General features: G+C 34.0%; 1 protein-coding gene and 1 long non-coding RNA gene across 8 annotated transcripts; one reads left to right on the forward strand and one right to left on the reverse strand.

Moving 5' to 3' along the window:
* Positions 1 to 1,821: 1,821 nt before the first annotated feature.
* On the reverse strand, positions 1,822 to 17,840 carry LOC118743109 (microtubule-associated protein RP/EB family member 1). Of its 7 annotated transcripts, none has more exons than XM_036475618.1 (8): positions 17,661 to 17,840; positions 9,322 to 9,670; positions 9,116 to 9,261; positions 8,243 to 8,531; positions 4,094 to 4,233; positions 3,947 to 4,029; positions 3,400 to 3,490; positions 1,822 to 2,170 (listed from the first exon to the last, which is right to left on the reverse strand). In XM_036475618.1, exons 2-8 carry the CDS (start codon positions 9,440 to 9,442, stop codon positions 2,120 to 2,122), a joined length of 921 nt encoding a protein of 306 aa, XP_036331511.1. In that variant the 5' UTR covers positions 9,443 to 9,670; positions 17,661 to 17,840; the 3' UTR covers positions 1,822 to 2,119. The 7 variants fall into 7 exon arrangements, with proteins under 7 accessions (XP_036331511.1, XP_036331515.1, XP_036331516.1 ...); XM_036475622.1 differs by having other exon boundaries at positions 3,418 to 3,490; positions 17,661 to 17,839; XM_036475623.1 differs by lacking the exon at positions 8,243 to 8,531 and adding an exon at positions 5,044 to 5,302 and having other exon boundaries at positions 17,661 to 17,834.
* On the forward strand, positions 9,677 to 10,341 carry LOC118743112. Its single transcript, XR_004993424.1, has 3 exons — positions 9,677 to 9,893; positions 9,953 to 10,032; positions 10,106 to 10,341. It is a non-coding gene; the product is annotated as an uncharacterized LOC118743112 (long non-coding RNA).
* Positions 17,841 to 18,776: the final 936 nt, after the last annotated feature.

Here is an 18,776-nt window from a genome sequence, read left to right on the forward strand (position 1 = left end):
TTATATTTAATTTGCTTCGTATTTTATTTTCATTGAAAATAATTGCTGCACTGTTTAGCTACATGGAGATATAGAGAAATAATAACAAGCGCAGAAAACATAAAATAAATTTTTCAAAACTTAAAAAAGGTAATGACGTGTTGTGCACGTGTCAGAGCAGACGAACGGATGTGATACATGGATGTGAACGAAGGTTCTGCGCTCACTTGCCAATATGCAATAAAATAGAGCTTTAACAGTAACTCATAATGGTCAAATCAAGACGCAGACATAATTTTTCCAATTTAGATATATGTATATATGTACATATGTACTACTTTTACCGCTAATTTTTTTGTGCAATCTTAAGAGGTAAAGCCAAGATTATTTATATTAACAGCCGGTTTCACCAGCAATTTAAATGGAAAAGGATTTGGCTGAAAGTACGAATATTTTTGTTAATTTGGAAAGTATTTAATTAAACCGTAAAATATTAAAGCTGTTGTACTTTTTTAAATTTGTGAATATCAATAAAATACTGACCCTATTATGTATAGCGACTGGTGTCTAGTTGCTGGTCTAATAGCCGTACTTTGTATTATATATAGCGATTAATCTCAGTATACAGAAAAGAGCAGACAACATCCGAATTTACTTTTTTGACATGTAATTGGCAATTTTGCTCCAACGTGTTTAACAACTTATATAAACAAATAACAAAATCACATAAGCAGGAAACAGAAAATTGCGCTACTGAACTCTGGCTACTGCCATACCTAATGCGAATTTTAGTATATGGTTGCCCATCGGCTATCAGTATCCATGCATAATAGGGTCATATGTATATTCTAGTTTGCCAACGTAATGCGCACTTCAGCAAAAAGTAAACAAAAAATAAATCTAAGTACAGTGTCCCCTCCCTCAGTAATCGCGACTCTCGATAAACGCGAAACCTCGATTTCCGCGAAGCACCAATTACATTACCACCTTTTTAAACGTGACATTTGAAATTGTTTGAGCTAAATAACCACGAAAATATGCACAAAATTAACTTACATATCATATGTACATATGCCAGATGATAATTCAGGTAGGCCTTCTTAAGTAAAGCCATTCTGAAAGGTATACCCAAGAAGGGTTGAGAAAAGAGCTTCTCTGCATGCCTTCTGGGAGGGCTTTTCATTTTTACCATTACGCGAATATATAAATAAACATTATTTAGCAATGCAAATGAATTATGTATTTTAAGTTGCAATATGCCAAATTTGGTATGATCTTTAAATAAATATATTTAAGAAGTATAATTTTTAGCTCTTTAATTTGTGCCAAACCATACCAAATAGAAAGGAGAAAGGAAGGCAAAGTGGAAGGCCTCCTGTATCTCAGGAAGGCCTTTTAACCCCTGAATTACCGAGGGGGTACTGTACCCGAAAAACTTAATTCGCAGTGCCAATAAATAATTAGGTTTAAACTTAATTTGCCAACGCACTATTTTTATACACATAAGCTTCTCCAGTTTACGCTTTTCATATTTTCCATGTAATACTTGTTATTTATGAAAAGAAAAAACATTCCTCAAAACTGAAAGGAGCACATTGCTACTGTAGTAGTTTCTGGGCAGCTATATATTGACAGTCTCTCCGATAGCGCACAAAACCTTGCTGCTCCCCAGTTGCTCGGCAACGCACTCCTCTAACTAAACCTTACTAAGCAAATCAGTCATATGTGCGTATGTACAGTTAGTCACAGTCCCAAGTACATACATTTACACACATGAAGTAGTCAATTAGTTTTTATACCCTTTTATTATTAACGTTTTATGTTTAAACATTTTTTTTTTTATTGAATTTCTTTCGTTAGATTGTTTGCGTGTAGTTTAAAATATACTTCGCCTTATCTGTTGGCTTCATCAGTGCTTCATTGATTATAGCAGTAGCGCCATAACTTTCCATTCTAAATTGTCATTGAGAGTACATCAATATTTTCAACATTTATCCATCATGTTTAACATAGTTTATTATGCTTAAATTCTTGTATTATTATTTTTAATCTTCTTTTGTATATTATAATATTTTTTCTCAGTATCTGTTTCTGTTTATGTTGCAGTTCTGTAATCAATCCTCCTTGTGAGTTGTTGCTCTTAATACTCCTCATCCTCGGGCGGAATTTCATCCGGAGGCGCAAAACCATCCTGTCAATGTGTAATGTATAGGTGTGTAAAAGTTTCGAATGAAATGTAAATGGGCAAGGAGTAAATGAGTGTTAGGCAGATGAACGCAAGAAAATGTTGACAGACGCACGGATAAAATGTACACACATATGCAAAGGTGACACACATTGGAGCAGTGCAAATATGAACATATGCACATTGTGGGATGAGTAATGCAGCAGGTTATGTGACAGTTGGTGAAGGTTGGTTGTAGACGAGATGTGGTGTCAGGTGCCAGGAGTGCGTAAAATGATATTTTCAAAAGATTTTTATCGTTCCAATGATAAATAACGGCCACGTGGTGTTTTTCGTGTTGTTTTAGGTGTATTGATGATAACAAAGAAAGAAAAAAGAAAAAAGTAAAGTTATAAATTTAAATCAATAGAAGTCATTGGCTGTTAAGACGATATGCCAAAATGTGTTAGTATTTTATATGAACGGTTTAATAAAAAAAATGCCAATTAACCGCGTAAAATCTAAAGAAAAAATGTCAATAGGTGGTACATAAAAACTGTAACCACAGTGCGTTACGCGCACAAAGCCGCTAGAAATATTTTTGTTGAATGCGCCAACGCTAAAATAAGCATTTGCATATTTAGATACTTAATTAAAAATTTTTAATTTTGTACATCATTTTAATATTTGAAATATTATAATTTAAAAAAACTTCGCATAATAGATATGTATGTATATACAGAATTTCTACAGTTAACAATAAAGTGAGAAACCAAAAATAAACAGGAGCTGTGTAACATTATAAGATTTTTATTTAAAAAATTAGTTTTTCCATAAAACTCGAAAAATTACACTGCCACATAAAAAGTGTCGGGGTTCGGAGGTCTCAGGCTATCCTTTTCGTATGTATTTTGATGCGTTGAACACGATTCTGTAGACCGTTTTGCTCTGTCAGGCAGGATTTTATCTAAACCTCGAAAATACAACCCCAACCCCGACACTTTCCTTTATGTATAACAAGTACATTTTATTTATTATTCCTTGCTTAGAAAATACAAGTTAAATTTATATTTTTGTCTTTTGTTTGTTCGAGTATTGAGTTTAATTTTTGCATTTTATTTTTTGAAACTGGATTCAACTTGATTTCTCACTTCATAAATTGGCATTTGAAATAACTAATTTTTAATTCAAAAATTTTGTTCAAGGGAATATTTTTGGGGGTGAAAAAAGAAATATACAAATGAAATTACACATACAGAAGTGTTGCGCTTTACCTCGGTCGCATACATAATATCCAAAATCTTCTGTATTAAAGGATGCGGGTCACCTTCTGCAGCTTCTTGGCAGCTATTAGAAAAATTTGAAATTTTTTATTTTGAATGCATAAAATATGAATGCATGTATAATAGTGCAGAAGCGTTGGTTATGTTTGTTGCATTGGCGTCACAAAAATAAACAAAACAATTAACTAGAAAATAATTGAAGTAAAAATAATCGCAAATATCATGCTTTTTGGATTGTATGGTTGCTATTCGTGCAAATGTAATCAAATCCGAAAGCGAATAACTACTATGTACATTTATCGGCAATAGCACAAAGCTAGAAAAGGATGTCCGAATTATTATTTCTTTTTAACTTGGAATAAGTGGTTAAAGCTACAAAAAAAAAAAAATAAATTCTTGGATCGGAATTTGAAACCGGATTTTTAGCTGTGGTCGCCCGCTACAATTTTCAAACTTCTTGTCTTTTAACTGTACAACGCCAACGCTTCAATAACTTATGCACAATTTTACTTATACTTACAGAATTTCTATGTCACGCAATTTTGAGAAATAGAAATCTCTCTCTTTCTCCAATCCTTCCAAGTTTAAACGCATATCCATTACCTGTAAATGTGCGATAATCCAAGGATGTATTTAAGAACATTTATTCATTCATTAAAAATCTTGCCTGATTGGACAATTCTTCAATTTGTTGATTTGATACCGCATTAGAGGCATCGCCAGACTTCTTGACCGCACCGGTGGTATTATTCACGGCAACTGTCTTAGTTACGACAGATGGTGCAGCGCGAGGTGGTACTTTAGAGACTGCGCAAATGCGTGGGTTATCAGGATCAAAAATAAGAAATTACAATGTAAGTATATTTACAGACAGTATTAATACAAATAGAGGAAAACATTTTATTATTTTAAGGGTAAATTTAACAAACGTGAAGCACGTACGCGTTTTAATTTACAAAAGGAGATTTTTAACGCTTTTTTGATTGCTAGTGATTTCTTTTCATGCGGAAAATGTTTCTTTGGAAAAAATGTGCTCTCAATTTTGTTAAATGAATCAAAAAAAAACACAAATACTATGAAGCAATGAATAATGATTTTGAACGAATATTTGATGAACTAAAATATTAAATAAATTTTGATGAAATAAAATAAATACGAATAATTTTTACACGCCAACGAATTTCCAATCGTTTCTGTAATATAAAATGTACATATTGCTCATTTATGTACCTCAATAGTGTCCTAATCCAAAAAATACAAATATTAAGTTAGGTACGCAGAAATTACTCCTACTACCTCTTCTTCTACGTTGTGTAAAAATTTCAAAGATGTATCGATTACCCGTAGCAAAAAGCCGTTTTTCTCGAGTTTTTTTTTTTTTTTTTTTTTGAATTGACATTATTGAAGCTAATGAGCGATATGTGTGTACATATATTATAGTAAACATATACAACAACAAATAAAAAAATAAGTGCAAACATATAAAAACATGAAAGTATATATATATGTAAAAAGAAGCGAATCGGGGAGGAACAAAGCGCTTTTAGAAAGTGATGATTGATTTATATGTACATATGATATAGATACTATATAGGTAGGTAATTTAACACCACATACTGGGCCGTGTCGTCGATGTTGTTGCGGGACGCGTCGGTGGTGCTATGGAAACTGGCTTGCGTGAGGATAACGAACCGCCACCAGTGCCAGGTAACGCTTTCACCACACCCGAACCAAAACCCATTGGTGCACCGTCTCTAGCAGCGCTGGCATCATAATCTCGGCCATCATAATTGGCATCGAAGAATTTTTTAAACCATTGCAAGAATTCGAAATTATCTTGAAAACGGCCCTTGATCAGTTTGTCAATTGGGATTATCTAAAATATGGAGTATACGAAAAAAGAACCAAGGTGAAAAGCAAAAGAAAAGACAAGACAAAAATCATAAAAGATAAAATGGGAGAAATAAAAAAGTAATGGAAATGATGCAACATAGAAAACGTAAAGAAAAAAATGTTTTAAAAAGTAGATTACTTTTTGTAAGACACCTTAGCAAATTCAGAGTTACAATATATTGCAAAACCATATTATAGGCACAAAGAGTTATGATACGTAAAAGTGGCAGCATAAAACTGTAAGTGCGTTTTCCAATAAATGAAAAGTAATTATATATTCAACTATTATTTTGCCACTCAGAAATCAACACAGTTGATATTGTAAATAAAGTATTTCGTTTTCACTAAGCTCAAAGCAAAACGAGTGCATATTTTAGTGATACAATTGGCCGTGACGGCGTTTTATTGGTGAATATATGAGATATGTATATAATATAAAAAACTATTTTTTTTGAAGATCAAAGCAATTAAAAAATAGCCAAAGCGTCATTTAAGGGGAAATGCTAAAAAGTATGATAAAAAATGTTAATTTTTTCAAGTCGAATTCGGAATACGCAGCAGTATAAGCAACTATGTACATACATACATACATATGTACATATATATGTAGGTTTATTTAACCACATCTCTTCTTTAACTTCTTCTTCGAACTCCCGGTGAATCAGTATAGTGCGAAGTGCTTGCTACCTTCATGACCAGTAACTCCAAGTGCATATTTCATGGTATAATAAAAAATGTGACATTCTTTTTATTAAAAAGTGAAATTCAAACAAAATAAAAAAAAACTGAAATTAAATGTGTGAATAAAACTGGAACAAACCAAAATTACGAGCTTCAAAACAACCTTTGCAAGACGACATACCCCAACATTTGAAAATACACTAAATACGTAACAATATGCATTTGTATATACTAAACAGCTGCACAAATGCACTTTAAGCTGGTTTCAAATCAAGTGCTCATTTAAAATAACAGTGCAATTTTTGGGTTTTCTTAAGTTAAAAATAAATATGATGATTCGAGCTTTTTTAACACTGGTAAAGACTTTATTTCATATGTTCAGTTCAGTTATTGGTGAGATAGGAAATATTAACTAAAAAGTAAACTTAAATCTTCAATTGAAAAAATATTTCGAACAAAGCTTTCTTTAAGGCTAAAGACTTATTTTTAAATAGAAAAAAGGCGGTAATTTTAGCCCTGGATGTATTTTCGAATCATCTATAAGAAGCATGATTAGAAAAAAAAACTAATATTTTTTTTTAAAACGCTGCAAAAAATACGAAGAAAACCCAACAAGTCTTGAGTGACCCCCAAAAAGTATAAACTACCGAAAAAATCTGCAGAATTTATAAGAGTTCTAAAAAAATCTCGAAAACGCCTGGAATAATTTGAAAAGGTTCCGCAACAAATTAACAGCGAAAGACCTAATAAATTCCAGGACTTCAAAAATTTTCGGAACGTTGCGAAAAAATGCTTGAAACCCTTACGAATAACTTTGAAAAGCAGTCGAGCGGTCTAAAAAAAAGCCACAAATACCAAACAAAAAAAAACCGTATTTCGTGCTCTGTTGAGATACACGAACGATTGTTTTCTAATCTAGTGTCATTTGAAGTATTGCCTATTGCTTAGGTAAAACCAAATGCACTTGTGCAGCAGTTTAATACGTACATACATGTGTAATATGTTTATACAAAAATACGCTAGTGACGAATATATTCAACGCAAAACACTAGTGACGAAATTGTGAAAAGTTCAGGGTCAGCAAGTAAACCTGTTGGCAAGAAAATCTGCGCATAAATGAATGTATGTAGAAAGTGCCAGTAAAAGTGATCTAAAGAGCGTATCAGACATGGGAATGCAATATATTTCGAAAGGGCTATTAAATTGAGAAATTTCAGAAAGCAGTTGCGTGAGCAGTCACACAGTCACACCTTACATGTAAGGTGTCTTTCGAAAGAGGGTTTTTATTTTCGAAAGCGAATTGCAGATTGCTAGGGCAGCACGAGCAAGTTGAAATATATTTCCGAAATCTTTCCGCTATCTCAATTGCAGTCACATCTTGCAAATTTTTTTTTCTGAAAATGGTCTCCGAAACGTGACAGAAAGATCTTTCTGGCTGTTCACACATCGAAATAAAATTTCTCTTTCGCAATTTGACAGTGAATAGCGTCTAAATATTGCCACGTCTGACACGTTCTTAACTGTTCTGATGAAATGTATGTATGTTGTGATAGACAAAATGCAAAGAAATAAAAATAAAATAAATAAGGTCCACATGAACGTAAATATATATGTATGTATTGTAATGTATTGTATGTACGTAGCTAGCAAACATACTAAAAACGGATATTAAAAGCACGTACATATGTTTATAATTATGTACTAAAGACAAAAACATGCCCCCAGGGTGTTAGCTCAATGACGGCGAGTAGAAGTCGACTTGAGTTGTATCAGGTCGGGTCGTGCCCAACAGCCGTTTCGAGTAAGAATTCTACGTAAAGTTCAAGGCGACCTCTGTCCCCTTATTATGACCATCATGTGCCTTCAAATACCTAATGTTTGTGCACGTACATTTGTATATACGTATGCAATTTTGTGCGAATGTGTGCTTCTATGTATATTTATGTGCGAGTACTTAGTACAGAGTGCAGTGAGCTTTATGCTTTGGGTTGTCATCATAGTAAAATGCGTTCAATTATTATCCTAATTTCTTGATTTTTTTTTTACTCTTCTCAATTATAAATAGGTTCGTGCTTCACGTTGATTATTAAACATTTTGCAAATATTTTGCACCCTTATCTATGAAGCATGCAGAATTTGGAAGCTAAGATGAATCATCTGCTCTCCAACTCCTCACAACACTTCACTATCTATGTCTGTAGGTATGTATAAGACATTTTGTCTCATTTTATTATTTGCCCACCTCCACCTCTGTCCGGCCTACCGGTAGTGCGTTGAGTTACAGCCGGTAGCGCGTGTGTTCGATTTGGCATCTGTACTATGTGTCGTTTCTCGAGTAAATCGTTGCTACTGCCACGGCCACTACTGCCGCCGCCACCACCAATGCCATTGCCCAGTTTGATACCACTACGTGCTATTAGCGGCTCATACTCGCGCCCATCGTAATTTGCATCGAAGAATTTTTTGAACCATTGTAAAAATTCAAAATTGTCTTGAAAACGACCCTTTATCAACTTATCGACTGGTATAATCTACAAATCATTAATCAGAAGGCAATTTCAGTATTTATATTCATATACTATACATATGTAAGATATGGTTTTTTATTTTAATAAATCTTTACTAGTAGAGCAGAGCATGAGGACACGAACTACGCATAGGGTGTTTTTCTGGGCTCCAAAATCTTTTCTCTACTACATTAATTATTTTATAACTGCAAAATTTTTAATATGTTTTTATTGTAAGGAATATTTTTTTGAGCCAAAAAAAGATATTGGTGTACATTCAAATTGCTAGGCTTTATTTTTCAATTACTCTTGAGCTCGTTCCACATGTATTAAAAAATTAACTTTCGAAATTTAATTTTTATTTTTTCCATAAAACCAAACCTCTTTCAATAACTTCTCTTCTGACATACGAACGTCCTTTCTTTACGCATATCAAACCAAATATCAAATCATTCTACATGAACTATGCTAACCACACAAAAAATAAAATTCATCTAAAACTCAAACAACTAAAGTCTAAATTTGTATAGAAAATAATACTTTTTAAAACTGAAACTGATAAGTTTTCATTGATTGCAGTAGAAAATATACACTAGATCTCATATTACCTTGTCAACGGCCATCTTTTTGAAAGAAGCTTGTAAGATTTTAAAATTCTGAATATATTCATGTTCCAAATTTGTGCGGAACTTGACTCTTTTCATTGGTACCGAGCCGGGAAACAGCATATCCATGAACTGGCAATAAGCAGCGCCTAAATAATAAGCAAGCAATAAATGATTATGTACACATGGATATGTAATCCTCTACTCACCAGTGCAGAGCTCTTCAATTTTACCAAATTGCGCTTGCAGACAATCGTTTACCCAAGCGAGCATATCATGTCTGGATAAATTTTCGGTAGTCACATTTGTGGAGTATACGTTGACTGCCATTGTTGTATTATTATTGTATTCCTGTTCTTTTTTTGTTTTTGCTATTTGATTCTGTTTTACTGCACACTCAGTAGATGACTAACAGTCTCGTCTTCTCTTCACTATCGTTATGACTGTCTGATAGGCCGACAAACTGAATTAAACCAGTGCTTATTGTGGTGGTGGTGGTGCACTTGCACGTAATCTTTTTCTACTCGTAGCTTACGTTTTGTCTCTTCTTAGCAACAACTGCAATAAATAGAATGAAACATACAAATACAAATATTTTAGCATACAAAAGAAATAAAGTTGTACATAATAAGATGTGCGGCCTAAAACCACAACCAAAGGCAAAATAACTTCAATACATTGTGCGTCAAGTTGCAGTCGATTTTCAGATGTAACGAAGCGGAGCGTATGCTCGGTGTAATTTATAACATTGCCATAGCAAATATCTTCATTTGCGCTATTTGTAAGCAATTTGCTTGCTAGACTTTAAATTTTATTTTACAAATTAGGAAATTTTTTAAGGTGGAAACGATTTTGGCGCCATCAAAATTTACTGCGTTGCTGTTGTTGCCGCCACTTTAATTACGGTTTCATTGATATATGTAACTATGAATACACTTTTTCTTTTAACTGTTATGTCTACTAATTACTGCTACATTTAATTTAATTGTTAAGACAATAAGTGAAGCATGACAGGCGCGTGCGTACTTTGCACTTACGTTATTTTCACGCACATCATAAGCAACAGCAACAGATGTTCCAACGAAACTGAAACTCAATGCTTAGAACAATTTATCTAAATATCTGGATCGCGGTGTTCGCAACTACAAATATGAACATTTTTCAATAAACAAAAACAGATGTCTTAATTATATTAGTGTTTACTCAAACGTTTGTGGAATTTGTGAAAGAAATGTCCGAGTATATTAGGGTGTAGTGTGATAGATGAAAACCACAAAATTTCTCCCACTACTGATTTTCAGCCAAATCAGTGTTGTACCAATGACGTGTAAGCAATCCGATTGACATTTGTGCCAGGAAATAGTACTTTTTGCATCTGTTCGTTCTCCTTTTACTCTCACTTGAGAGAGTAAAATTGTAGTTTGACAGTTCCACAGATTTTAGTCCGAAGTTCAATGGAACAGACCAATTATATTAAATTTGGTCCAAAATTATATAGCCGACACTGTTCATATGTACATATCGTTATAGCCCAATTATGCATACTTAGCGTAGCATGAGAGTTGTCACATAAAAATCTGTTAAATGGGCTTTGCGTGTAGGCGGTTAGCCAACGCATAGCACTTAACACGTAGAATTCAGTTGGGTATAGCAGAGCAAGTATGCATAACTGGGTAGTATGGAATGGGCGTAACTCACATCGTCGCTGAAATACAAAAGCCGTAACTATTTAAAAATCCTAACTTCACTTTTTAATTGATTATGTTGCATTTCATAGAATTACATATGTACATAAATAAGTCCCCACAAAGTTTTATGCAATACAAATTTTAGTTAGTTGAGGCTTTTTTGCATTTCAGCAACGATGTGAGTTACGCCCTTTCCCTTCTATACTAACGATATATACATATGTATGTACATATGCACTATGTACAGTGAGTAACTATATAAAATCGAAGATTACTTATACGCAAAAAAAAAGAACACTTTGCGACACGCAATCGCTCTACCTTGTGCTACAACGAAATGTTTGCGGCAAAGATATGCCACGGAATTGGTTCCGCGAGTCTATTTTAAACACACCGACAACCGTATGACTCAGGAGGACAAACAGTAAAATATTTAATTTTAAGATTTCAAATCGTATACATACAAAATTGTATTTATGCTGTGGTGACAACCAAGTAGCCGCGTTGCTCGGAAAAGTTTAATGCTGCATGAATATCACAGCATGCTACATGCCGCATGCCACCAAATGACGAAAACCGAATTCCCTAAGTTGATTGCTGCTGCCGTGTGCAACGTGCAACGATCTGCGTTTTCAATTTTTCTCTTTTCAAAAAGGCAAAACAACAAAAATAGGCATTACAACAAAATGAGAACACCACCAACAAACGAAGCATTCGTCAGCACTTTCACGAACAATATCAAGCGAACAATGAACTTTACCGTGCGTCAGCCAACTTAGGTTGGGTCGGTCGGTCGAGCGACGACCGGCAAGCCTACACAAAATAAAAACTCTGCATACTGACATTTTGGAATGAGGAAAAACTTTAATGGGGAAATAGGAAGTTGTCGGTGCTGCATAGGTAGAATGTTAAACAATTATACTATTGTGAACTTAATTAGAGCGAGAATAAGGAAGAACCATAACTCACTATTTATAAAGCGTTTTCATTAAGTAATTAACACTAACAATTGCTAAGCAATTCACTGATCAAAATTAATAAAACAACCGCGGAGTTCGAAAACAAGGGACTAGATAGAGTTAGGTTAATGTTAGAACCTAATTTTGACCTGCAGAAAAAGTAAACATTACATTTAATCACTAAACTTACATCACAGATAAATACTAAAAAAAACAGCGCATAATACATAAAGAATGCACATAAAACAAGAGTTTAAATAGCACAACTAAACACTTTCTATAAACACACCTTTGGATTCGCAGACTACCTACATACTTTTGCTATCTTATATAAGTGCATACATATGTACGTACTTACATACATACATACGGCTATAACCGTACACAACCATTCAGATTTGTGCTTATTTTATTCCATTACCTCTTGCACTTGACCATATGTTGCTCAGTGTTTGTATGTATGTATAGAATAAGCGACATTGACGCTGGAACGTTCAAAAACAGGTTGGCATAAATAAAAATTGAGAAAGCGTATCAAAAATATCTGTAAGGCAATGTCAAAAGTTAATCAGCACTTTGATCATAAACTAGGTAAAAATGAATGACATCAAAAAGAGAAGTATTTACTTAAACTTATTATTAATAAATGACCCAAGGCTAAAATGAAAATAATTTGTTCTTGCGGCATAAATTACATATGGATGTATATGAGGAGAAACGACAAAAAAAAACATGCCATTCAGCCGAAATCATCTAAGGCTATCAAAGCCAAACGTTAGGCTTCTCACAGGCCACATGGCCGTCAGTTTTGGACCCCGTACAACGATTTCAGCAGATGTTCCAGAAAGCATTTTAATAAACGCGGAATTTCGGTATGCGAAAAATTATTGTCCCGTGTTTTTTCGGGATGTGATTTGTTTAATGATTTATACTTTTTCGCTCTGATTTTAAAATTGTTATTTAGTTTTATTTTTCCAGCCAACTGACACTTTGGGCATACAAATTTTGAGACTTATTCCTTTTATTCGTATTCGCGAATTATAAAAAAAAAAATTTATTCTTTGAAAATTATAACAGCTTATTGAAAGAAGCATATTTGGCCGAGATCGAGAGTATTTTTTTTATCAAAGCTTAAATAATAATGAGGTTTTTCCCACTTGCCTGGTTATCAGGTTAGCTGGTTATTTGGTTATATTTTTTATTCATTTCAAACGATGAAATACACTACATCATAATACTTTTTGACCAGTAACGGTACTCTTAAATTTTTATATGAGAATTGAAGAGGGTTTTGTTTTTTGCTTAAAAAATTACTTATTGACTATTATGTATGTATAAAACATATTATTACAAAATTATTATATTTCAAATTAACAGTTGCTCGCAAAACTTTTTTTTTTTGTTTAATTTGGTGCTTACGAATTGTAGCTATAAGACGTTTAACATATCAATTAATACAAAAAATTGATAAGTAGGATCCAACATTTTTTATAATCTCTGCAAAGCAATCAATTATAAATAAACTCTGCTTTCTACCGCAATGCATTTTTACATTACCGGCCGTTTGTAATTGTGATACTGGCACTTTGAACGAGTACAACGACCTTAGCACGACTACCCTGTCTTCTGCGCGGCCCTCCACTGTGGTCATTAGTGCATTGCACCATACCTTGCTAGTGTGTTTGTTTGGACTTGCTTATTTTAGCATGAAGCATTGTTATTGATTATATAGACGAGGCAAGCAGAGGCAAGTGTGCATGATGAACCGACTAACATCTAGCCGGACGGATTGATTAAGTGACTTGCGTAGTAAAAGCTTTACAAATATTATCGCTGTAGTGATTGTAGTGGACGTTGGAAACTCTGCGAAAAGCGGGACAATTTCTAAGCTGTAGGAACATTTTACTTTGTTCTAAAAATTCGCCCATTTATGCTGAAAAGGTCTGCCTGAAGTGCTTGGGTAACCATAAATTTATGGAGTGTACAAAGGAGCAAATAATCAAGTGTATCAATGGAGCTGACGGTTCACCCATTACAAGAAAAGCATAATAGCACAGTTATGCATACTTGGCGTTGCATGAGAGTTGTCAGTTGTAAGGAATCTGTTAAATGAGCTTTGCGTGTAAGCTGTTACCGGGCGCATAGCACCTTACATGTAGAAGTCTGTTGGGTTTTGATTTCTACGTAAAAACGGTATAACAGTGCAAAGTATGCATAACTACAGTTACCTGAAATGAGTTTATCATAACATAAGTAGTATAGTAGCTCATAAAACAGAACTTGAAGGGCTAATTGAAATTGTTGATCCGGATGTAGTTCTATGTTCGGAAACTTGCACGACAGAGGAAATATGTGTACGACTATGAAATACAGTTTCCAACATATCAGTTTGAAAGATGTGACTCGTACAGTAGACATACAGGAGGGGTAACCATAATTTTGGGAAACGCATTAGATCTTAAAATAGTACTAAACAAATCGATCGATGAAAATGTTTGGTGTGGAGTAGCCCCACTAAAAAATCTCGATACCAAATGGAAAATCGGGGTGGTCTATCACTCACCTAGTTCAAATGATGCTGATTTTCTAGCATATATGGATACCATTTTGTCGGAATTATGCGATAAGATGCTAAAGCTAAATACCATCATTATCGGAGATTTTAATATAGACCTGTATATAATGTCGACATATTGTAAGAAACTGAACATAACAGTTTATTAACGTTAATACTAGGATTACTGAATATTCCGAAACACTGATCGATTTGTTGTACTCGAACGCTAAGCCAGCTTCATTTGAAAAAGCGGAGGAAAATAGAATAGCGGATGATGAAACTATAATGTTCAAATGCAATATAAAAAAAAAAAACAAGGCCCATCAATAAAATGTTTAGAATATATAACTTCGTGGAATGGGTACAGCCCAGACAACCTCATCAATTTTTCGAGACAATTCACCTTCGCTTACCTCAATAGTCTCAGTCCTGATGGTATGCATCAACTAAATTCTCGTGTACAAAAAATTTAAGTTATATCAAAGGACCATGATCACAGGTAGGATTGGGTAGAATGCAATGAAAAAAGAAAGCGCATAAGTAAATGATTAAAATTAAAACAATACAATATATGGAATACAAAGTGGAAATTTGTAAACGTGAGAGTCGTTTAATACAAGACCACAAAGAAAACATCAAAGAAGTTCTGATCAACGGCAAAATATATAGAAATAGTACTGAAATCGCTGACAAATTAAACAATCTCTTTGTGGATAGTATCGTCGATATTAATCGGAATATAGAAAACTAACGTTTTGAATCCGATTCGACAGATAAACATTAGTGAAAATAATTTATTATTCGAGGATGTAATCAAAGACTCAATGGAATGTATGGTTCACTTTTACGCCCTATTAGTAAATAAAAGCATTCAGTTGGGAATAGTACCGACAGAGTGGAATAATTCGACCATTGTCTCAATAAAAAAGGTCAAAATCACCCTAAAAACTAAGGAACTTAGGCCAATAAACACATTTCCAAATTTAGAAAAAATAGTGGCAGCGGATGTAAAAAATCAACTAATAAACTATATTGAGTCCAAAAAAAATATTCATTAAGGAGCAGTCAGTTTTTGGGGCTTATCACTCATGCAAAACAGCGCTTAACTTGTTTTTATCACAATGGAGGAGTACCTGAATTCCAAGAAGTTTATCTTGGCGGCGATTGTGGACCTAAAGAGAGTCCTCGAATATATTGGTATAGATAACATCGAACTTACATGGTTCCGTAGTTTTCTTTCTGAGAAATTTATAAGAGACGGTTTGGAAACTAGTCATTTCCAACCGCCCAGTTGTGGCGGCCCTGGAAATTACACTCTTAGAACGCTTGTTGTTCGTGTGATATATTTACGGTACTGCTTGGGATCACGTCCGTTACAACAGCAACGAGAATATGCATTATACATAAACTATTTCTGTGTTCGTATGGAATAGTAGCTCATGTCGGGAAGCAGGCTTTAGTATAATGCGGCATTCCCTTTATTCATTAAACGACAAGGAATTTTTTGATGAGACTTGTAAAGAATATTGACTTGCCAGTATCGGACCTATTTCTTGCAGGCTTATTTGCCAAAAGTTCTTCAACGACTCGGCGCCAGTGAGTAATTCGCAATTGTATGCTGCAAACGCCGCAGTATACTAAAGTCAGAATTTCGACATAAGCTACTATTCCATACGAACACAGATTTTATAGCTTAGAAGGAAAGTTGTAAAAGGTTAAGGTTAACTTATCGTAAGCTTTAATTATAATTTTATTATATATTAATTTTGTAATACATATTACAAATGTATATACACTGCTGGAATAAAGTATTGGCACAGCAAATTTTTCACAATATAGTATGTAACAATTTTTATTCCAATATTTTTACGCCAATTTTGTATAAAAATATGGTTCATTCTACAACAAAAAACATACAAATTTAAGTCCTAAACTTTGTGCAAAGCTCGCAAAAATTCAGCAAATTTCCATGCAAATTTTCAACTTTTTAATCAGATTATAAAGGTCTAGGTCTGCGCTAGTTCTGCGCTTGTCAGATTTTCTGTAGGGTGATGGCGAATTGACCAATACATTTAAAAAATTAAGTAGGCGGCTGAATGCAAACTCAAGACCGGCTTTGCACTCGCCCAGCCACTTACAAGACACATATACAAATACTTATGGTATTTTGATGGAATTTATAAACTATAATTTATTAAATGATGACGTAATATGAAAGACCTAAAAAAAATATGTAGATATATACTTATATTAGTATGTGCATAAAGATGTAATAAATGCACTCCATTTAATATCATAAAAGCATAAATCACGCCGATGACAAATTGTTTACTCAACAGATATGCCCAATGCATAATCTCATATTACTCATTGCGTCCTGCAAGTATACAAAACCTCCTGTATTCTTGGGAGTGGCCACGCTTTGAACAGGTGTTAGTATCTAACCATGCAATCACTGAGTGCTAACCGTTTTAAATGCATATGCTTAAATTTTTTTAATTACTCATGTATGCCCTAACGAATACTTTGACAACAGTTAGGTAGGGAATGTAGTAAAAAGATAAGGCATGCATCAGATCTTGCTCCAACGGCGAATAACCCGACGAGACTGAAGCAAGAAATTACCATACCTATCTCTGTGTTTCGCAATTTTTTCTCTGTGCTTCCTACTAGATACATTTTAAGCCACAACCCATTCCTGGCCAATGCATCCATTTATTGCTTAGTTTCGAATTAAACATCCTCTATTAAAGTTTAGTGCATCGTCATCATCGGAGTAGCCAGTAACTTTCTTTTGTTTCTTCATCTATAGAATTAATCATCATCCTTTATTTTCTTTTACTCCTTTTTAATTCTTTCTTTTTCTTGTTTTATGAATTCGCAATTTGCACTTTCGAAAAAAATTGCCGTACATTTGCGCACTCCTTTCCGCACACATAATAGCCGCGCCTTGCCGAAAACAACACATTGTGCTTTCGCACTTGCTCATCCACAGCGATTCGTTCGTTCATCCAAGCGCATTCGTCACTTTGACGAGCGCACTACACGTTTACATACACACATACACTCACCTTTCTACAAGCGGAATTTCGCAGTTTTTTCTTATTCGTTTCTTGCGTTTTCCTCAACTTCACGCTCTAAATTTCCCAAACTCCAGCTTATTTTTTAGTTTTCCCTTGGTAAAATCATAAAATTTTACACACAGAGCCTCAAAATATTTCTATCTTTTTTTCAACACAATATCTCACAATAATTTCAAATGAAATTGTGTTTTCTTTCAACTTAATGTTGATTTAAAACGCAACGTTTTACATTTTCCAATTGTTAATACTTTGACGCTCTACCTTCACTTGCAGATTTGTATTTCCTGTCAGCCGTTGTGCTGTAGTAGATTTCTATTTGCAGGAAAATTCGATTGATTTAATATGTATGTGTGGTCAAACACCGCCAAATGAACAAAATTAAACAACGCGTGCAACCAATACCGAAAATGCGAGCAAACTGGCTCCACAAATTCGTTGATTGGCAGAACACCGAGTGAATATTTTCGAATGTGGAATCCCGACGAGTAGATGTGGGGAATAGTTAAATTTAACGACCAAGCCCATGATTCAATAATACAAGGTTAGATAATTATTGACAGCTGCGGTTTGACACTCCCTTACAAAAGGTTGCATTTGCGAAGGACAGAGAAAGGGCAAGAATGCAATCCCTTGTTGCGAAAATGGTAGTAGAAAAGTACGCAAAGTAGGCAATTAGTAGTGAAATTCCTTTTGTAAATTCTTAAGTATTTGCAGGAAATCTGGCATTTTAAACGAAATGTTAAACGTAATATTTATATATCTACGTGAATTACGTAATTTATATGCTATTTAGCTGTATAAAAACTGCAAAATGACTCAAAATTAAAATAAGACTACTATGAGATTGATATAAACATCCAATGCTTATGTTTTCATCAGTTAAATATGCTTCATATGCATATACAAATAAACATATTGCACAAAAGCTTATACTTTTATTTCACACCAAAGCTACACTGTTTCCAGGTAAATTTGCAAAGAAGCAACACGGTGCCACCGCTAAGGGAGCGGTGCGAGAGAGACAACTGTCAATTTATCGAACCTTGTATTATTGAATCATGGACCAAGCCAAGCCTGCCAACTATTGTTAGCTATGAGGTGCCATATAGAGGATAAAAAAGTGCCAAAATGTGCCAAATAGAAAAATAAAAGTGCCAAAAAAGGTGCCATTCGTTTTAATTCTTCCCATTTAGCAATAAAATTAGAAACACATTTCTAAAACAGAAGACCAGTGCCGAAGTAAGATAAACGAGTTGTATACACTAAAGAAATTAGAAAAATTTAGTTGGGAAAAAGAAGTGCTCGCAAAGGATTTCACATCTTTTAAAATATTGTTACGATTATCCTCGAAACCTTGAGGGATTTCCCAAATATACT

The sequence above is a fragment of the Rhagoletis pomonella genome, unplaced genomic scaffold (assembly GCF_013731165.1).
Source record: "Rhagoletis pomonella isolate Grant_MI unplaced genomic scaffold, Rhpom_1.0 Rhpom_scaffold_00007, whole genome shotgun sequence".
Classification (NCBI taxonomy): domain Eukaryota; kingdom Metazoa; phylum Arthropoda; class Insecta; order Diptera; family Tephritidae; genus Rhagoletis; species Rhagoletis pomonella.

Bases quoted from the DNA above. Each gene is read 5' to 3' on its own strand.
- LOC118743109 (XM_036475618.1), bottom strand. From the start codon at position 9,442: ATGGCAGTCAACGTATACTCCACAAATGTGACTACCGAAAATTTATCC. The intron at 8,532-9,115 runs GTAATATGAGAT...AATGATTTGTAG, and splicing joins AAAAGATGGCCGTTGACAAG to ATTATACCAGTCGATAAGTT. The intron at 3,491-3,946 runs GTAAGTATAAGT...TTTTTCTAATAG, and splicing joins TTGCGTGACATAGAAATTCT to CTGCCAAGAAGCTGCAGAAG.